This window comes from Ambystoma mexicanum, chromosome 1p, assembly GCF_040938575.1.
Source record: "Ambystoma mexicanum isolate Mex_15411 chromosome 1p, UKY_AmexF1_1, whole genome shotgun sequence".
Lineage (NCBI taxonomy): Eukaryota > Metazoa > Chordata > Amphibia > Caudata > Ambystomatidae > Ambystoma > Ambystoma mexicanum.
Window position 1 is genome coordinate 1,214,970,206 of NC_090921.1, and position 12,428 is coordinate 1,214,982,633.

General features: G+C 44.2%; 1 protein-coding gene across 2 annotated transcripts in view; it reads left to right on the forward strand.

Annotated features, from left to right (window-relative positions):
• Positions 1 to 12,428, forward strand: part of LOC138452014 (zonadhesin-like) — a 165,287-nt gene that overhangs the window by 39,773 nt on the left and 113,086 nt on the right. For both annotated transcript variants that reach the window (XM_069604946.1, XM_069604945.1), the window contains one exon: positions 7,093 to 7,128. In XM_069604946.1, the coding sequence (XP_069461047.1) occupies positions 7,093 to 7,128 (36 nt within the window). The remainder of the gene's footprint in view (positions 1 to 7,092; positions 7,129 to 12,428) is intronic.

The following is a 12,428-nucleotide window of genomic DNA, read 5'->3' on the forward strand; positions in this document are numbered from 1 at the left end:
TCTCGCCCACTTTACAACTGTAGTTGGACCTTAGGGTTATCCCCATGCTTAGCGGGGATAACCCTAGGGTTATCCCCATGCTTAGCGGCCTCCAAAAACTCTGTGTAGGCCTGTTCCGCATGCATACTTTTTTATGTACACAAAACTCCTCTGCCATGCTTTACTTTGCAATTGTAATCAAACCAATGGGCCATCTGTTTATGTTTTCTACCTGCTTTTGCTACTGATCTAGGACCCATCGTCTCGATCAGTTCTTCAAATGTGGTTGCCTTATTGTCTATAGTAGCCATTACCAAACATTTTGATATGTAGTTTGTACCCGTGACCTTTAATTGTGGCCCATTCATATTTGTTCAGAACTTTGTTGATTCATACACCGGTGTCCTCAGTCTGTTCTGAGCTTAGAATCCTTGCCAATGTACATTCAGTATCCTTACATCTTGCTGTGGGATTCTCTAAGTGAGTGAGGAGACTTGAGAATAGCTAATTTAGCGGAAGCTGAACAACCACTAAACACTTAAATGCAGAATGAAATGACCCCAGATTTTTGTATGACATATTCATTTAATATGGTCCTTGTTTTATGCAATCTCAATGTTCGCCAGCTAAACAGACTGTGGTGCATTAAGACAATATGGGTTGCTCTTCAGCACACAATTTCCAGGATTTAACCCAGCTCTCCTAGTTCCATGTTCCATATCTCTTCCTATTATATTAAGACACAGGAAACTGCTACACAAGAGCCTCCCATCCAAATGTATTAATTTTTCATTGGGGAGAAATGACTGACAACATGTTCCTCATTTTAGCACAGGATGTAGCATAACTTTAAGATTTAATTTTTACCCTTAGAGACCCACACCACATGGGTGTAAAGTGAGGGAGTTCAAAGAGAGTCCTGGTAGTGAAGTTAATTATCTTGTAGAGAGGACAGAAAGCATAGTTAATGAGACCTGAGAGGATTCTGGTACAGTAGTCCAGTTTAGAGAAGACAAGAGTGATTAAGTGATTATTGGCCGTGTCGAAAGGAAGGAGCTGCCTGCTTTTCCTAATATTTAGGAGGATGAGCTGCTGTTCCATTTTTGGAGATAAAAGTAGAGAAGTTGTGAGAAGGATCAGATATGATGCCAAGGTTTATAGCTGAAGAAGAGTAGGGGAGAGTGTCAGGTGGGCATTCAATAGACAGAGAAAGAGAGGAGAGTGAGCTTTTGGCAGCAAAGAAGAGCACCTCTGTTTTGGTAGAGTTTAACATCAGAGAGTGTAAAGCCATAAAATATTTAATGGCAGAGAGACAGTTGGACATTTTGATAGAGAGATCAGAGGAGAGTTGAGGAAAAGAGAAGAAGATTTGGGTTTCATCCGTGAAGAGCTGGCATGAGAACCCAAAGGAGGAGATTAGTGCCCCAGAGCATAGGTGTAAGGAGGAGCCTTGTGGAACACCAACAGTTACAGTAGTGAGTTGAGAGGTGTTATTGCTCCAGGAAGCAGATAATTGGTGAGGTGCAAGGTAGGATTCAATCCAGGCAAGGGCTTGATCACAAATCCCAAGAAGAAAGAGAGTTTTAAGGAGATCAGAGTGATCAACAGTGTCAAAGGCAGCAGGCAGGTCAAGGAGAATTAGGATAGAGGATACGTGTGAGTGCTTAGCAGAGGCAATGAAGTGGGACACATTAATGCGTGCAGTTTCTTTGGAGTGACAGGAGTGGAGACCAGCTTGTAGGGGATCTCAAAGGTTATGGATGTCTAAGAAATTAGTAAACACAACCCTTTCGAGCACTTTAGAGTAGAGCCGAAAGAGAGACACAAGGCAAAATTTAGCTGGTAGGTTCGGGTCAGTTTCTTGCTTTTTTAGAAGAGGGATGACCGTGGCTGTTTTGAAACCGAATGGAAAGCAAATGGATTCCAAGGACAGGTTGAAGAGTACAGCTAGGTGAGAGGCCACTAAAGAGGCAATATGTTTGACTAGCTGAGGGGCAAGAGGTTCTGATGGGGCACAAGAGGGGTTAGCCTCCATCAGTAGAGATAGCACTTTGCCAGTAATATTGTGACTAAAGTGGGAGATAGAGGCAGAGGATGATGGTAGAATAGGTAGAGTGTACAACATAGGAGGAGAGAGCATGAGTAAGGTCAGGAGAGAGTCTCTAATGTTGGAACTTTTTGCAGTGAAGTATTCAGCTAGTTTGTTAGCTTTGAGAGTGGAGTTGATAGTCATAGACTTAGAAGGAGTGAGGACTGAGTTTAGGTTGCCCTGTAGCCAGCGAGGATGGTTGGAGTGAGAGTCAATGAAGGTTAGGTAGAATTCCCTTTTCGCTCTATCAGGAGTGGACTTGAGTGTGTTCAGGGCAGAAAAGTAGAGTCGAAGGTGTTCATGCGAGTGGGTGCGCTCCATTTGCACAGCAGCCGATGCATGTCTGTGCGGAGAGAGCATGGGAATGGGGTAAGCAGTGGGAAGTGAGAGGAGAATGAGACATATAGTAGAGATTGGAAACTAGAGAAGGCAGTTTTGGTGGAAAAGGCATTGGCTATGAAGGAGGAGAGTGAGAACTGTAGGTCAGACAGAAAGGGGGGAATGGCAGAAGGTTAAAATGTCCTTTTAGTAATAGGTGAAGCAAGTGGAGTAATAAAATCAATAGCCAATAATGATAAGACATGTCTCTTACACATGCCTCTATTTGGCTTCCATCCAAATCTCGGACTACATCCACTGAAGACATTTGCTATTTGTGTTATAAATAACAGGTGTCCAGGTATTCCTTTCCTGCTTCATTGGGCCTAGTTGCTCCTGTATCCTCCTTTGGTGGGTGCTCCAGCATCGGGCATATCTGTAGAGCTTCTTCCAACCAGTTCAGATTGCTGCAATATCTCTTTAGCAGCAAAGACTGACCCCCACCAAGGGCTTCTAGGACAGAGGCCCCTGGCAGGCCTTTTTGCCTCTCTGGCCAACAAACAAGCAACTTTCCCTTAGGTGCTTCCCCTCTTCCTAAAAGCACAACCTCCTTCTGCCAGGCTCCAGGCTCCTCTTCCAAACTCCTGCCTTCTCAACATTCCTATAGCTTGCCACTCTCCTCCAAACTCTCCTATCGGAACACCCCACCCCTGGAGATTGCCACGGACTGCATTTATATCGATAACCACTCCCCTAAGGTGGATTCTAGGGCTGTGGTGTGGGTGTACATTGTTCTTGATTGGCTTATGTGCTTGGGGTTAAGTGGTCTGTGAGTGTTCGGGTATATGGGTATTTCAAGGCAAGCCACCATTTTGTATTTCAGACGGTGGGTGACCATGTGAGAGCAGCCCCTCTCTGAGATTGGAAGAGTTGGTGCATTTGCCCTTTTCTTTTCAGCAGCCTCTGGTTTGTCAGTATGTTCAACATGAGGCAGCAAGTTCCCAGTAAAGCCAACCAGCTCTTGCAAACTTTTGTTGTTGGAGAAATGTGGTGTTTGTTGTAACAGACAATTGGAGGGATAAAATTAATCTTTGTGAGCCCTTGGAAGGGGCTGGGCATGATTTCTTTAATTGTCTGTGTTGTTACAGTATCAGTGTTGGTCTTGCGGAGTACACTGGTATGAATGTCGTGTTCTCTGCAATGCCACTGCCAAAGAAATTAAAACAGCATTTGTGTCTTCAGATTTCTCATGCTGCACCCCCAGAGAAACCAATGCATCAAAATTGCCTTCGGAATGCTGAGTGAAACCTGAATCTTTGAAATGTCTCGTCATTTAGAAGCCATGGGATTCCTTGGTAAACTCATGTGAAAAGTTCCTAGCTCACCCTCAGATGGAATGAATTGTGTTCTGGCAATCCCTTGTTTACCTCCTCTGGGTCAGCATCCACCAGCTCGGGGTGGCATGCAACACCTATGACCACCATCCTGCCCATTCCAAGGGAGAAACAGTGGGCCTTGTCACACAAATTGCAGTACCATGTTATATGTAGGCCAGTTTTCAACTCATATCTTGCTCTAACACAGGAAGTAAAATGATGCAATGTTTGACTGTATAGGGAACAGATATTTAGTTAATGTACATTTTAACAGAAGGTTTTCTGAGGTCATCCTGGGTAATATTCCAAATGGTTGTAGACCTGATAGAGACATCTCTGCTACTCCATCTAGCTAATCTTGTTTTTGGGTTGAAGAGCAGCCCCTATTGGGTGATCTTTGAGTTCTGGGAAGTATGTTCTGCTGAACATGTTTCCAAATAGAGGGAGTCCCTGCAGGTGTCTCACATAGTGAACAATGAGCAGGGCCTTGAATATGATTATTTGGAGATCACTTTATGGTATATTCTAATTGTGTGCAGGGGACCACTACCGCTTGCATGTACTTGTCCCCTGAATCCAATTTTAAACATGTAAATAGAAGGTGCATTCCACAGCTATCCATGTGTTTTACACCTGCATACAAATCTCATGTAGGCGTAAAACTGAGTGCCCCTGCAAGAGAGGGGGGGAGGGGGGGAATAAATCAGAGATGCAAACTCTGCTGTGTGCCCCTTCTATGTTTTGGAAGGGTATGAAAATGCCCTGGAGTGTACAAGACGTAAATGGCTAACACCTTGCTTTTACATCTTACGTTGAAAATGACCCTGTATCTGTAAAATTGCACAAGGCCAACAGTATAGGAACTGTACACTCCAGGAGAGTTTCAGAAGCTGCATTTTGAACATTCTACAACCGATTGATAGTAATCTTGGGAAGAACCAGATATGTTGCATTACAGTAGTTTCATCAATTAGCATTGAAAGTGCCCAAAATATTGACTCTATGCGAGAAGCAAAGTCAACGAGCTAAAGGTATCAATAGAAAAACGCATGATAGAATTGCCACACTCAGCGGTGGTTTCCTGGAGAGTTCTGCTTCTACATTTCACTCCAAAGCGGTGAACCTGAAAGTCTAAAGTATGACACTCATCCAGTACTGCTGGCCAGACTCACTATCTAATGCGCCATAGAAATAGTGTTGGTAGACTGAAGGGTGGGTGAAGTTCTCGCAGAAACGGGACCAAAGGTCATCCCCTCCATGTTTGCTGAACTTAACTTCCAACGTTTGCTTATCATCCAATAACTGGGTTCCTCATGTCCACAACAAAGGTATGTCTTTTTTTGGGTGTCATCGAAATACATTTAAAAGAGGTTATCCAAGGCCCTTGCATACTGATCTAATAAGAGCAGTCTCAGTACTGAGCCCAGGGGCACCACGCCGATGTAGATGTGGCTTCTGATTCAAACAATGAGATCACAACTTTCCCTGCCCTTCCAGGTATAAAGGAATTGATCTAACGCAGTTCTTGGTCCATGACCAAAGAGAACAAAGTGAGATAGACACCCATGTTGAGTGGGATGATCACCTGTGTGGAATACTGCATATACTAAAATAAGTACAAAGACACAACCATCATCCATGATCTTCCTTAAGGTGTCCATCACTCCTGCTATCAATGACTGAGAAAATGGGTTGGAGCTCTGAAGGGAATAAGTCTCTTCCTCGCCTGCTCTTTTCTTTATTGGACAGGTTACTTTGTCATTAACAGTTTGAGACTGACATCATAGTAACATTAATTTTCCCGACACTACGTGAACTCGATGGACACCAGTGCATGCCAGACACTAAGGGCCTCATTACACGGTAGGCGGTAAGGGTTTACCGGTACCGGTATTTTACCGGTAAATCCTTACCGCCTTACTACGAGGTCCCTTTGCGAGTTGGGGAATTTAACGCCTGCTTTTTGCAGGCGTTAAAAATCCAACCCGCAAAGGGACCAGGGTGCTAATTACGGTACCGCAATTTGCGGTACCGTAATTAGCGCCTTCCCCATTCCCATTATGCCCTATGGGGCAGAAATGGGAATGGGGAAGGGCAATGGAGGAAGGAGGAATTACCGCCCAGCCAACCTTGGAATAGGGCGGTAATTCCCCTTTCCTCCAAGGCGGTACCGGTAAATTACCGGCATGAACCATGGCGCTGATAGCGCCATGGTTTACCGCCTACCATGTAATTTAACTCTTTTCACTTCCCTGGGGCAGCGGATGCAAGGCATGCCTTGCCAGCACAAGAGTGTACACAGAGCCAGCATGTGTTGTTGGCAGCTGCAGGGACTGGGGAAAGCGAATCGAAATTGGGCGTCACGCCGCTAGGAAACAGGCTTGGCTTATCCACCAGAACCTGAATAGTCTTGCCCCCCCCTTGGCACCCTCCTGCCCTGCCGTCATTGTGCTCACACTCATCAGTGGCTGCTACTTCTCTCGGTTTCTCTGCCCATCTGTGTGTGCCCACAGTATACGTTTAGTTGTACTCCTAGCATCAGCTCTTTCATTGTGGATAGCACATCATTCTAATGTAAGTAGCTCGCTTTTGGGACTGCCCTGGCTACACTGCGGATTTGTAGCTTTTTAATTAATACAAATGAAAATAAATAAATTATGCCACAAGAAAGTATTTTGCAAAAATGGAACTAATTATAAATACAATTTCAAATATAATTAATTGACACAACATATGTTTTATGTTTATCAGGTGCCTTTGTAAGACAATGGACCTCATTACGAGTAATCCAATCCAGAAAAAATGCTGGTAAAATTGCCTGTAGTACCAGCTCCGTCATTCTTTCTGGGCTGGGTTACTCCGAGTCTGCCGTTAGGGGTGGTGCACAACCAGCAGGCCTGACCTGCTGATAGTTCAGGCCCCTGCTCGAAGACAAATTACTTCAGTGGGTCGTATTCCATGTAGTCCTCTGGGACTCCATGGAATGGGAGCTGACTGCTGTTGCCGGTGCCCATAATATCCTGGTAACACTGGGATATCAGGAGCCGGTAACAGTAAAGCGAGGTTACCTGTAGTCTTGTAATGAGGCACGATGTCATTTTATGTGGCTTTCCAGATGCTGTTACTCACATCCCCCTTCATGACAAAAATGACTAACATACCCATACTCCTAATGTTTCTTCAGATCTTAAACATGATGTCAAAAAAACAATAGCAATCAATTTATATCATTAAAAGCTATAACTAATCAAATGTGTTGGTTGTCAATTAGCATATGCTATTGGAGATTATGAAACAGTGTTACAATGATAATCTCTATATATTTTTCAGTGTTGACGTTGATGTTTGAGAACGCATTATGTACAGGTAAGAAATGAACAACCTAAAGCGTTTTCATGATTGACAAATGTATTACTTTCCTGTGACTATCTTTGTTTAATGATTGTGAAGGGCCAGGAATGGAACTTGGACACAGTGGATTCATGTGTCTGGCTATAAACTATTTAAACAAAATGGGTTTGGAAAATGCCTCTTTGTCCCTGGTATTTATTTTCCCTACCAAAACAAAAGTAATCAGTCGGTCCTTTGTCAGAATATCCAAACAGGCCCTGTGTCAAAAGTTCTGACCCTCACATTCTAAAATCTACTCTAAAATAAAAGAGAAATGTATCTGACCCAATGTTCAAAAGAAGAAAAGCTTAACTCCAACAGATAAGTTCAAAATAAGTTTAGCTCACAGCTCAAGAGGGTAATTCACTTTCACTGGATTTCTATTCACTTAATAGCAGTTCTTTGAGTTCCTTTACATCACTAAAGTACTGCCTTGTGCACTCTTTTGCCAGGCGTCCCCCTTACTCTGTGATATGTTTTATTCACACTTCTTGGTTGTTTCTTGCTATATTTTTGTTAAGATTCTCTCTTATAACATTGTCCAACGTGACCTTGCCTGGAAAGTCCTCTTGCCAGGGTTTGCCTTTTACTTAAACACCTCTTGCTTGCGTATACCCAGTATATTTTCCTGCCAAGGCTTTATTTGTATGCAAACCATTTGTTCTCATACACCTGTTTTCATATTCTCAAACACTTGTGATTTGTAATGCCTGGAATACTCTCCTTCCAGGGCTTTACATTTATTCTTATATACTTGTGTCTTGAAATGCCTGGTGTATTCTCCTGCCAGGACTTTCTTTCAGATGCATATTTCTATAATTTAGGGCTACCTGGTATACTCTCCTGCCAAGGCTTTCTATACTCACACTGTGCACACTTGCAAACTTGACAGTCTCTTTATGACACTGTTTGATTTATTTATGTTATTTGGCACTTTCTTTCTGTCTCATTCAGCATATTTTCTTTGGTTTCCCTTCGGCACCATTGTTTGAATAAATGTACACACTTGCAACTTTGACAGTCTCTTGATATCATATGGCTCAGTTTCTTTATACTATGAGGCACATTTTGTTCCATTTATTCATTGCATTTACTATAATTTCCTTTCAGCATCTGTCTTGTTCTGTGTCTTGCCGGCCTGCTGTGCAGCTTCCTGGACTCCAGCAGCGTAGAGGCTGCTCTCCGGTACAGCTGCACCTCAGGGTGCCGTCCTCTTCACTCCTACATTTCCGCAGCTTGCTTGGCTGGGCAGTCATTCTCCCCATGTACATCTCCTGGGCCGGTTGGCTCCATGGACCTGGTGTCTGGCTGGCACTCCCTCGGTCAGCACAGAGTAGATAGTCATCACCTGCAGGACTCCATACTCAGTTGAACTCTCTGTTTAAATGTCCCACCTGTAGTCAGGTGCTCGCAACAACTAGAGTGCAGTGTGTGCTCCTTGCCTTTGTTGTTCTTCATTACTCCACTCATCTTTCTCGTGGCAGTGTTTTCAACATTAGAAAAATGAAAGTCAACATGTGTTCTTTTCCCGGCAATGTTTGAGGAGACACCTTTAATACGTTTTTTAAGGATTAGTTGGATGGTTTAAGTGCATGGGTTGAAGTAATGTTTCTAGTGATTTTAGAAAGGAGGTTTGGCAACTTATATACAGAGTGGGAACAAGAATTTCCAATCGTTTTAGATGGCAAGTTAGGCTTTTGATAACTCAATAGAGATGAACATCAGACTACCTGGGGAGTAATCCTCATCACCCCCAGCCTCTCACATGTTCCAGTGGCACGCATATTCAGACACACCATCCTTACACTGAGAAGAGAAATTAGGGTACCAGCCTGAATTAAGGCATGGGGAACTGGGGAAGTACCTTTAAAGGAAAAAGGAGGAAATGTAATTTCCTCCTTCAATGTCATCGGGTTTCCCTCAGAGCTACCCCCCCCCCCACAGGCGGTCTTCCCTCATATAGCAGCCCCCATGGCAAGGGTCAAGTAGTGGCCGCCATCCCCTAGCCACGTAGGGGGAGTTCTCCCAAAGAAGAAAGAAGTGATGACATCCTTGTATTCATCACATGATAAAGAAATGTTCATTAAAGTCTTCCATGTGCTTATGGCAGTGCTCACTTGAGCAATCCTACTAAATGCATAGACTTTGTACATGAGACGTTTGACAAATCACGGGATTCTGTCACTTCTCCCCAGGGTGAGTCTTTCCCTGTGATGCTAGGGAGGTGAGCCCGCTAGCCAATACCCTCTCTAGGGGTAGACGCAAGCAGGGTGTCACTGGGAGAGACTCCCCCTTGGGGACACGGACTCCCGTTCTTATGGGGAACTCTCTGAGCCAAATATCCCTAACCTATCTTCAAAGACATCCACTGAAGAAAGACAACAAAAACCATTCAGGATTTGTTATTGTCATCCAAATACTGTAATGGGTCCTGCGAAGGAAAACTTGAGTCATACTAGGACGAAGAAAACTAGTGGAAGAATAATGATCAGAAATCAAACACAATGGAAGGATTTCAGCGCTGCACTTGGGAAGTCCCACGGTAGTGTAGTAATGAGAGGAGGCACAGACCTAGAGAGAGAGAGATCTCCCAAGAGTTTTAAACTAGCTCGAGACGGTACGAAGGAGAATGAAGGTTGGACGTGCAGTGTCCAATGCGAGTTGGAAGCCCAGATACAGCTGTGGATGCCTGGCATCGAAGAGAAGAGAAGAGTAGAGAAGAGAAGAGAAGGGAAGAGAAGGGAAGAGAACCACTGAGAGGGACACTTGACATCCCTACCTTGAACAAGGAACAAGTGGTGGCGTGACCACAAACAAGCTATGGTGGACTAGTCGGTACATAAACTACGCTGACACTAGCTTCACTGAGAAAGAACAGAGCAAACCGAAGGAAGAAACGAGAGAGGACCCGTATGGGAAACTACAGAGAGACCAAACAGTTTGACAAGTGATCCAGAGGGTCCCAGACTGTTCTACCACCCTTTAACGTTATCACTGAAGAGTTCAAGGTAAATGGAAAAGCAGGAGATTAAGAATCATTACTGGAACACTCATACTCGTCCCTGTCAAGGTAAAGTATTAATGTTAGATGAAGAGTATGAGAATCATTACTGGAACACTCATGCTCGTCCCAGTAAAGACAGAGTATCAAGAATAAATAAGTCAGTGGGAATCATCCCCCTATTCCCTGGGGGGATAGTGGCTTCTCTGCTGCTACAGATATCAAATCCCTTGGATTCTTTTGTGGCAGTAGAGGGGTTGCAGGCTCTGTGACTATGTTTCTTGAATGTTAGGGTCCCCAATTTGTCTCAATTGAGTCACATCCCACTCCTGATACATATGTAGGGAATGCATGGTATCACAAGTATGACACTGATACAGTGGATATGATTTGTAAAACCTTTATTGAAAATGTTGGGGTCAGAGAAACTCCTATTTTGCCCTATAACTTAGATGGGAGGGGTCTCGACCATCAAACAACAAACAAAACAGTCATAGTGGAGTCCGTCAAAACCAAATGGCCTCTACTAACAAAACCTTATGCCTCCACTTGTACAAAAAGTGTAAAAGGGAGAAACATATGCAAAGGAAAAATCAGTGTTCAAAAGACTAAAGGTTGTTGAACCAGCTCTCCTCCTCAGGAAACCTCACTGAGTAAGGCTGTCCTTGTAGGCAGGATGACACACTCTGGCTCAGTTTCTGACACTCTTAGTCATTTCAAACCATGGATTGAGGCCCACATGTACTTCCACATTAAAGTCTTTTTCTTGACTTTCAAAATTGTATTCCAACGTAAAGATCACAAAGGTCCCCCTCTACCTGGCTCAGACTTAAAAGCAGACAGTTCACGTAGGTCCTCCTCCGCCGGGCTCAGGCCTTACCTTACACAGTTCACGTAGGTCTCCCTTTGCCGGGCTCAGACCCCTCATGCCATAGTTCAACACAAACTTGCTGGGGGGCTCCCTTCCCCAAGATTATTGTACTTCGGGTCTCCCTCAATCGGGCTCAGACCCCTTTCAGAAGTCAAAGACTTTCGAATGTGTGTGGCTCTCTTTACAGACCACCGTAGGACCACTTCGACTCAAGGTTAACATTGAATCTCGCTTAATTCACTTTTACTGTTTGTTTGCTTTATAACGTCAAACAATGTACCTTTTACTGAGACTTTCGAATGGGCTACTTCCTTTCGCCGGACCACTGCATTACTTAGTATCGCTGATCTCATAGCTGCCTTTTACTTCAAAGTTCATTGCCAGGTATGCCTTTCTTCATGTTTCATCCACATGCATGCAGCCTCTCAGGTCGCTTGCCAACTCGCCGGTTGTGTGCGCTTCTTTCTTGTTTTGCTTGGCCTCATGTCCCCAACTCAGCCTTTCACCCGGGAGGGCCGGTGGTGTCCTTGAAACACATTGCAATCTTCACTTGTAGTATCTGGTCTTCTACCGGTGTCTTTCGCAGTCTGTCAGAGGCAACCACCTCCAGTACGGAACCCTTGGGGTTTTCTACCGACTGCTCTCGTCCCTTGGTCCATTGCTCTGCTCCCGTAGCTGTGCCTTCATCCCAAAAGTTCTGCTCATACTCGTGTTCTGCCTTGCTTAGAGGGTGTTTTTAGGTGTCGCCTTTTTTCGTATGAGGAGAGCTAACTGGTATCAGGTGTATGCACTTAATGAAAAGTGCCTGAATTTGCCTGACCTGATTAACGGGACGATGTGAGAGAGTTAGTCTGGTTACTCTCAGGCACCCTGTTCCTCAACCCAGTGTGTGTGTAAAAACAGGGGTGGGGGCGGTGAGTTGGGACTTCAGAAAATCCTACAAAATAGGATGGGGTAGATGAACGAAAGGGGGGATACAGTGTCTCACCATGGGCTGTCTCTCCCCCACTAACTGAAGACCCCTCACCCAGGTGATCCTCCCACACTGAACTACCCCGAGGGTCTGGATCCAAAGGTGAGATCCCCAGGGGCTAGTGGGTGAGACACCCTTTGGTTTCTCACAACCTTCAATACTAATACACCTTTAAGACTGAATGGAGAGGAAATCATAAAGAATTAAGGGAAACATGCAAGAAGAAGTTAAAAAGGAGAGAAGGAGTAGTAAAAAAGAAAGGATAATTGAAACCTGTAAAGATTAAATGTCAGAAATCTGGAACTTGATAAAAGTAGCGACAAGAACTAATTAAAGATCCGATACTGAAACAGCTTACAGGACAAGGGAGTTATTCTTCTGTGCTTCGTGTTATTCTAATAGTGGTAGGGTAAGAGTAGGGTAGGTTTTGA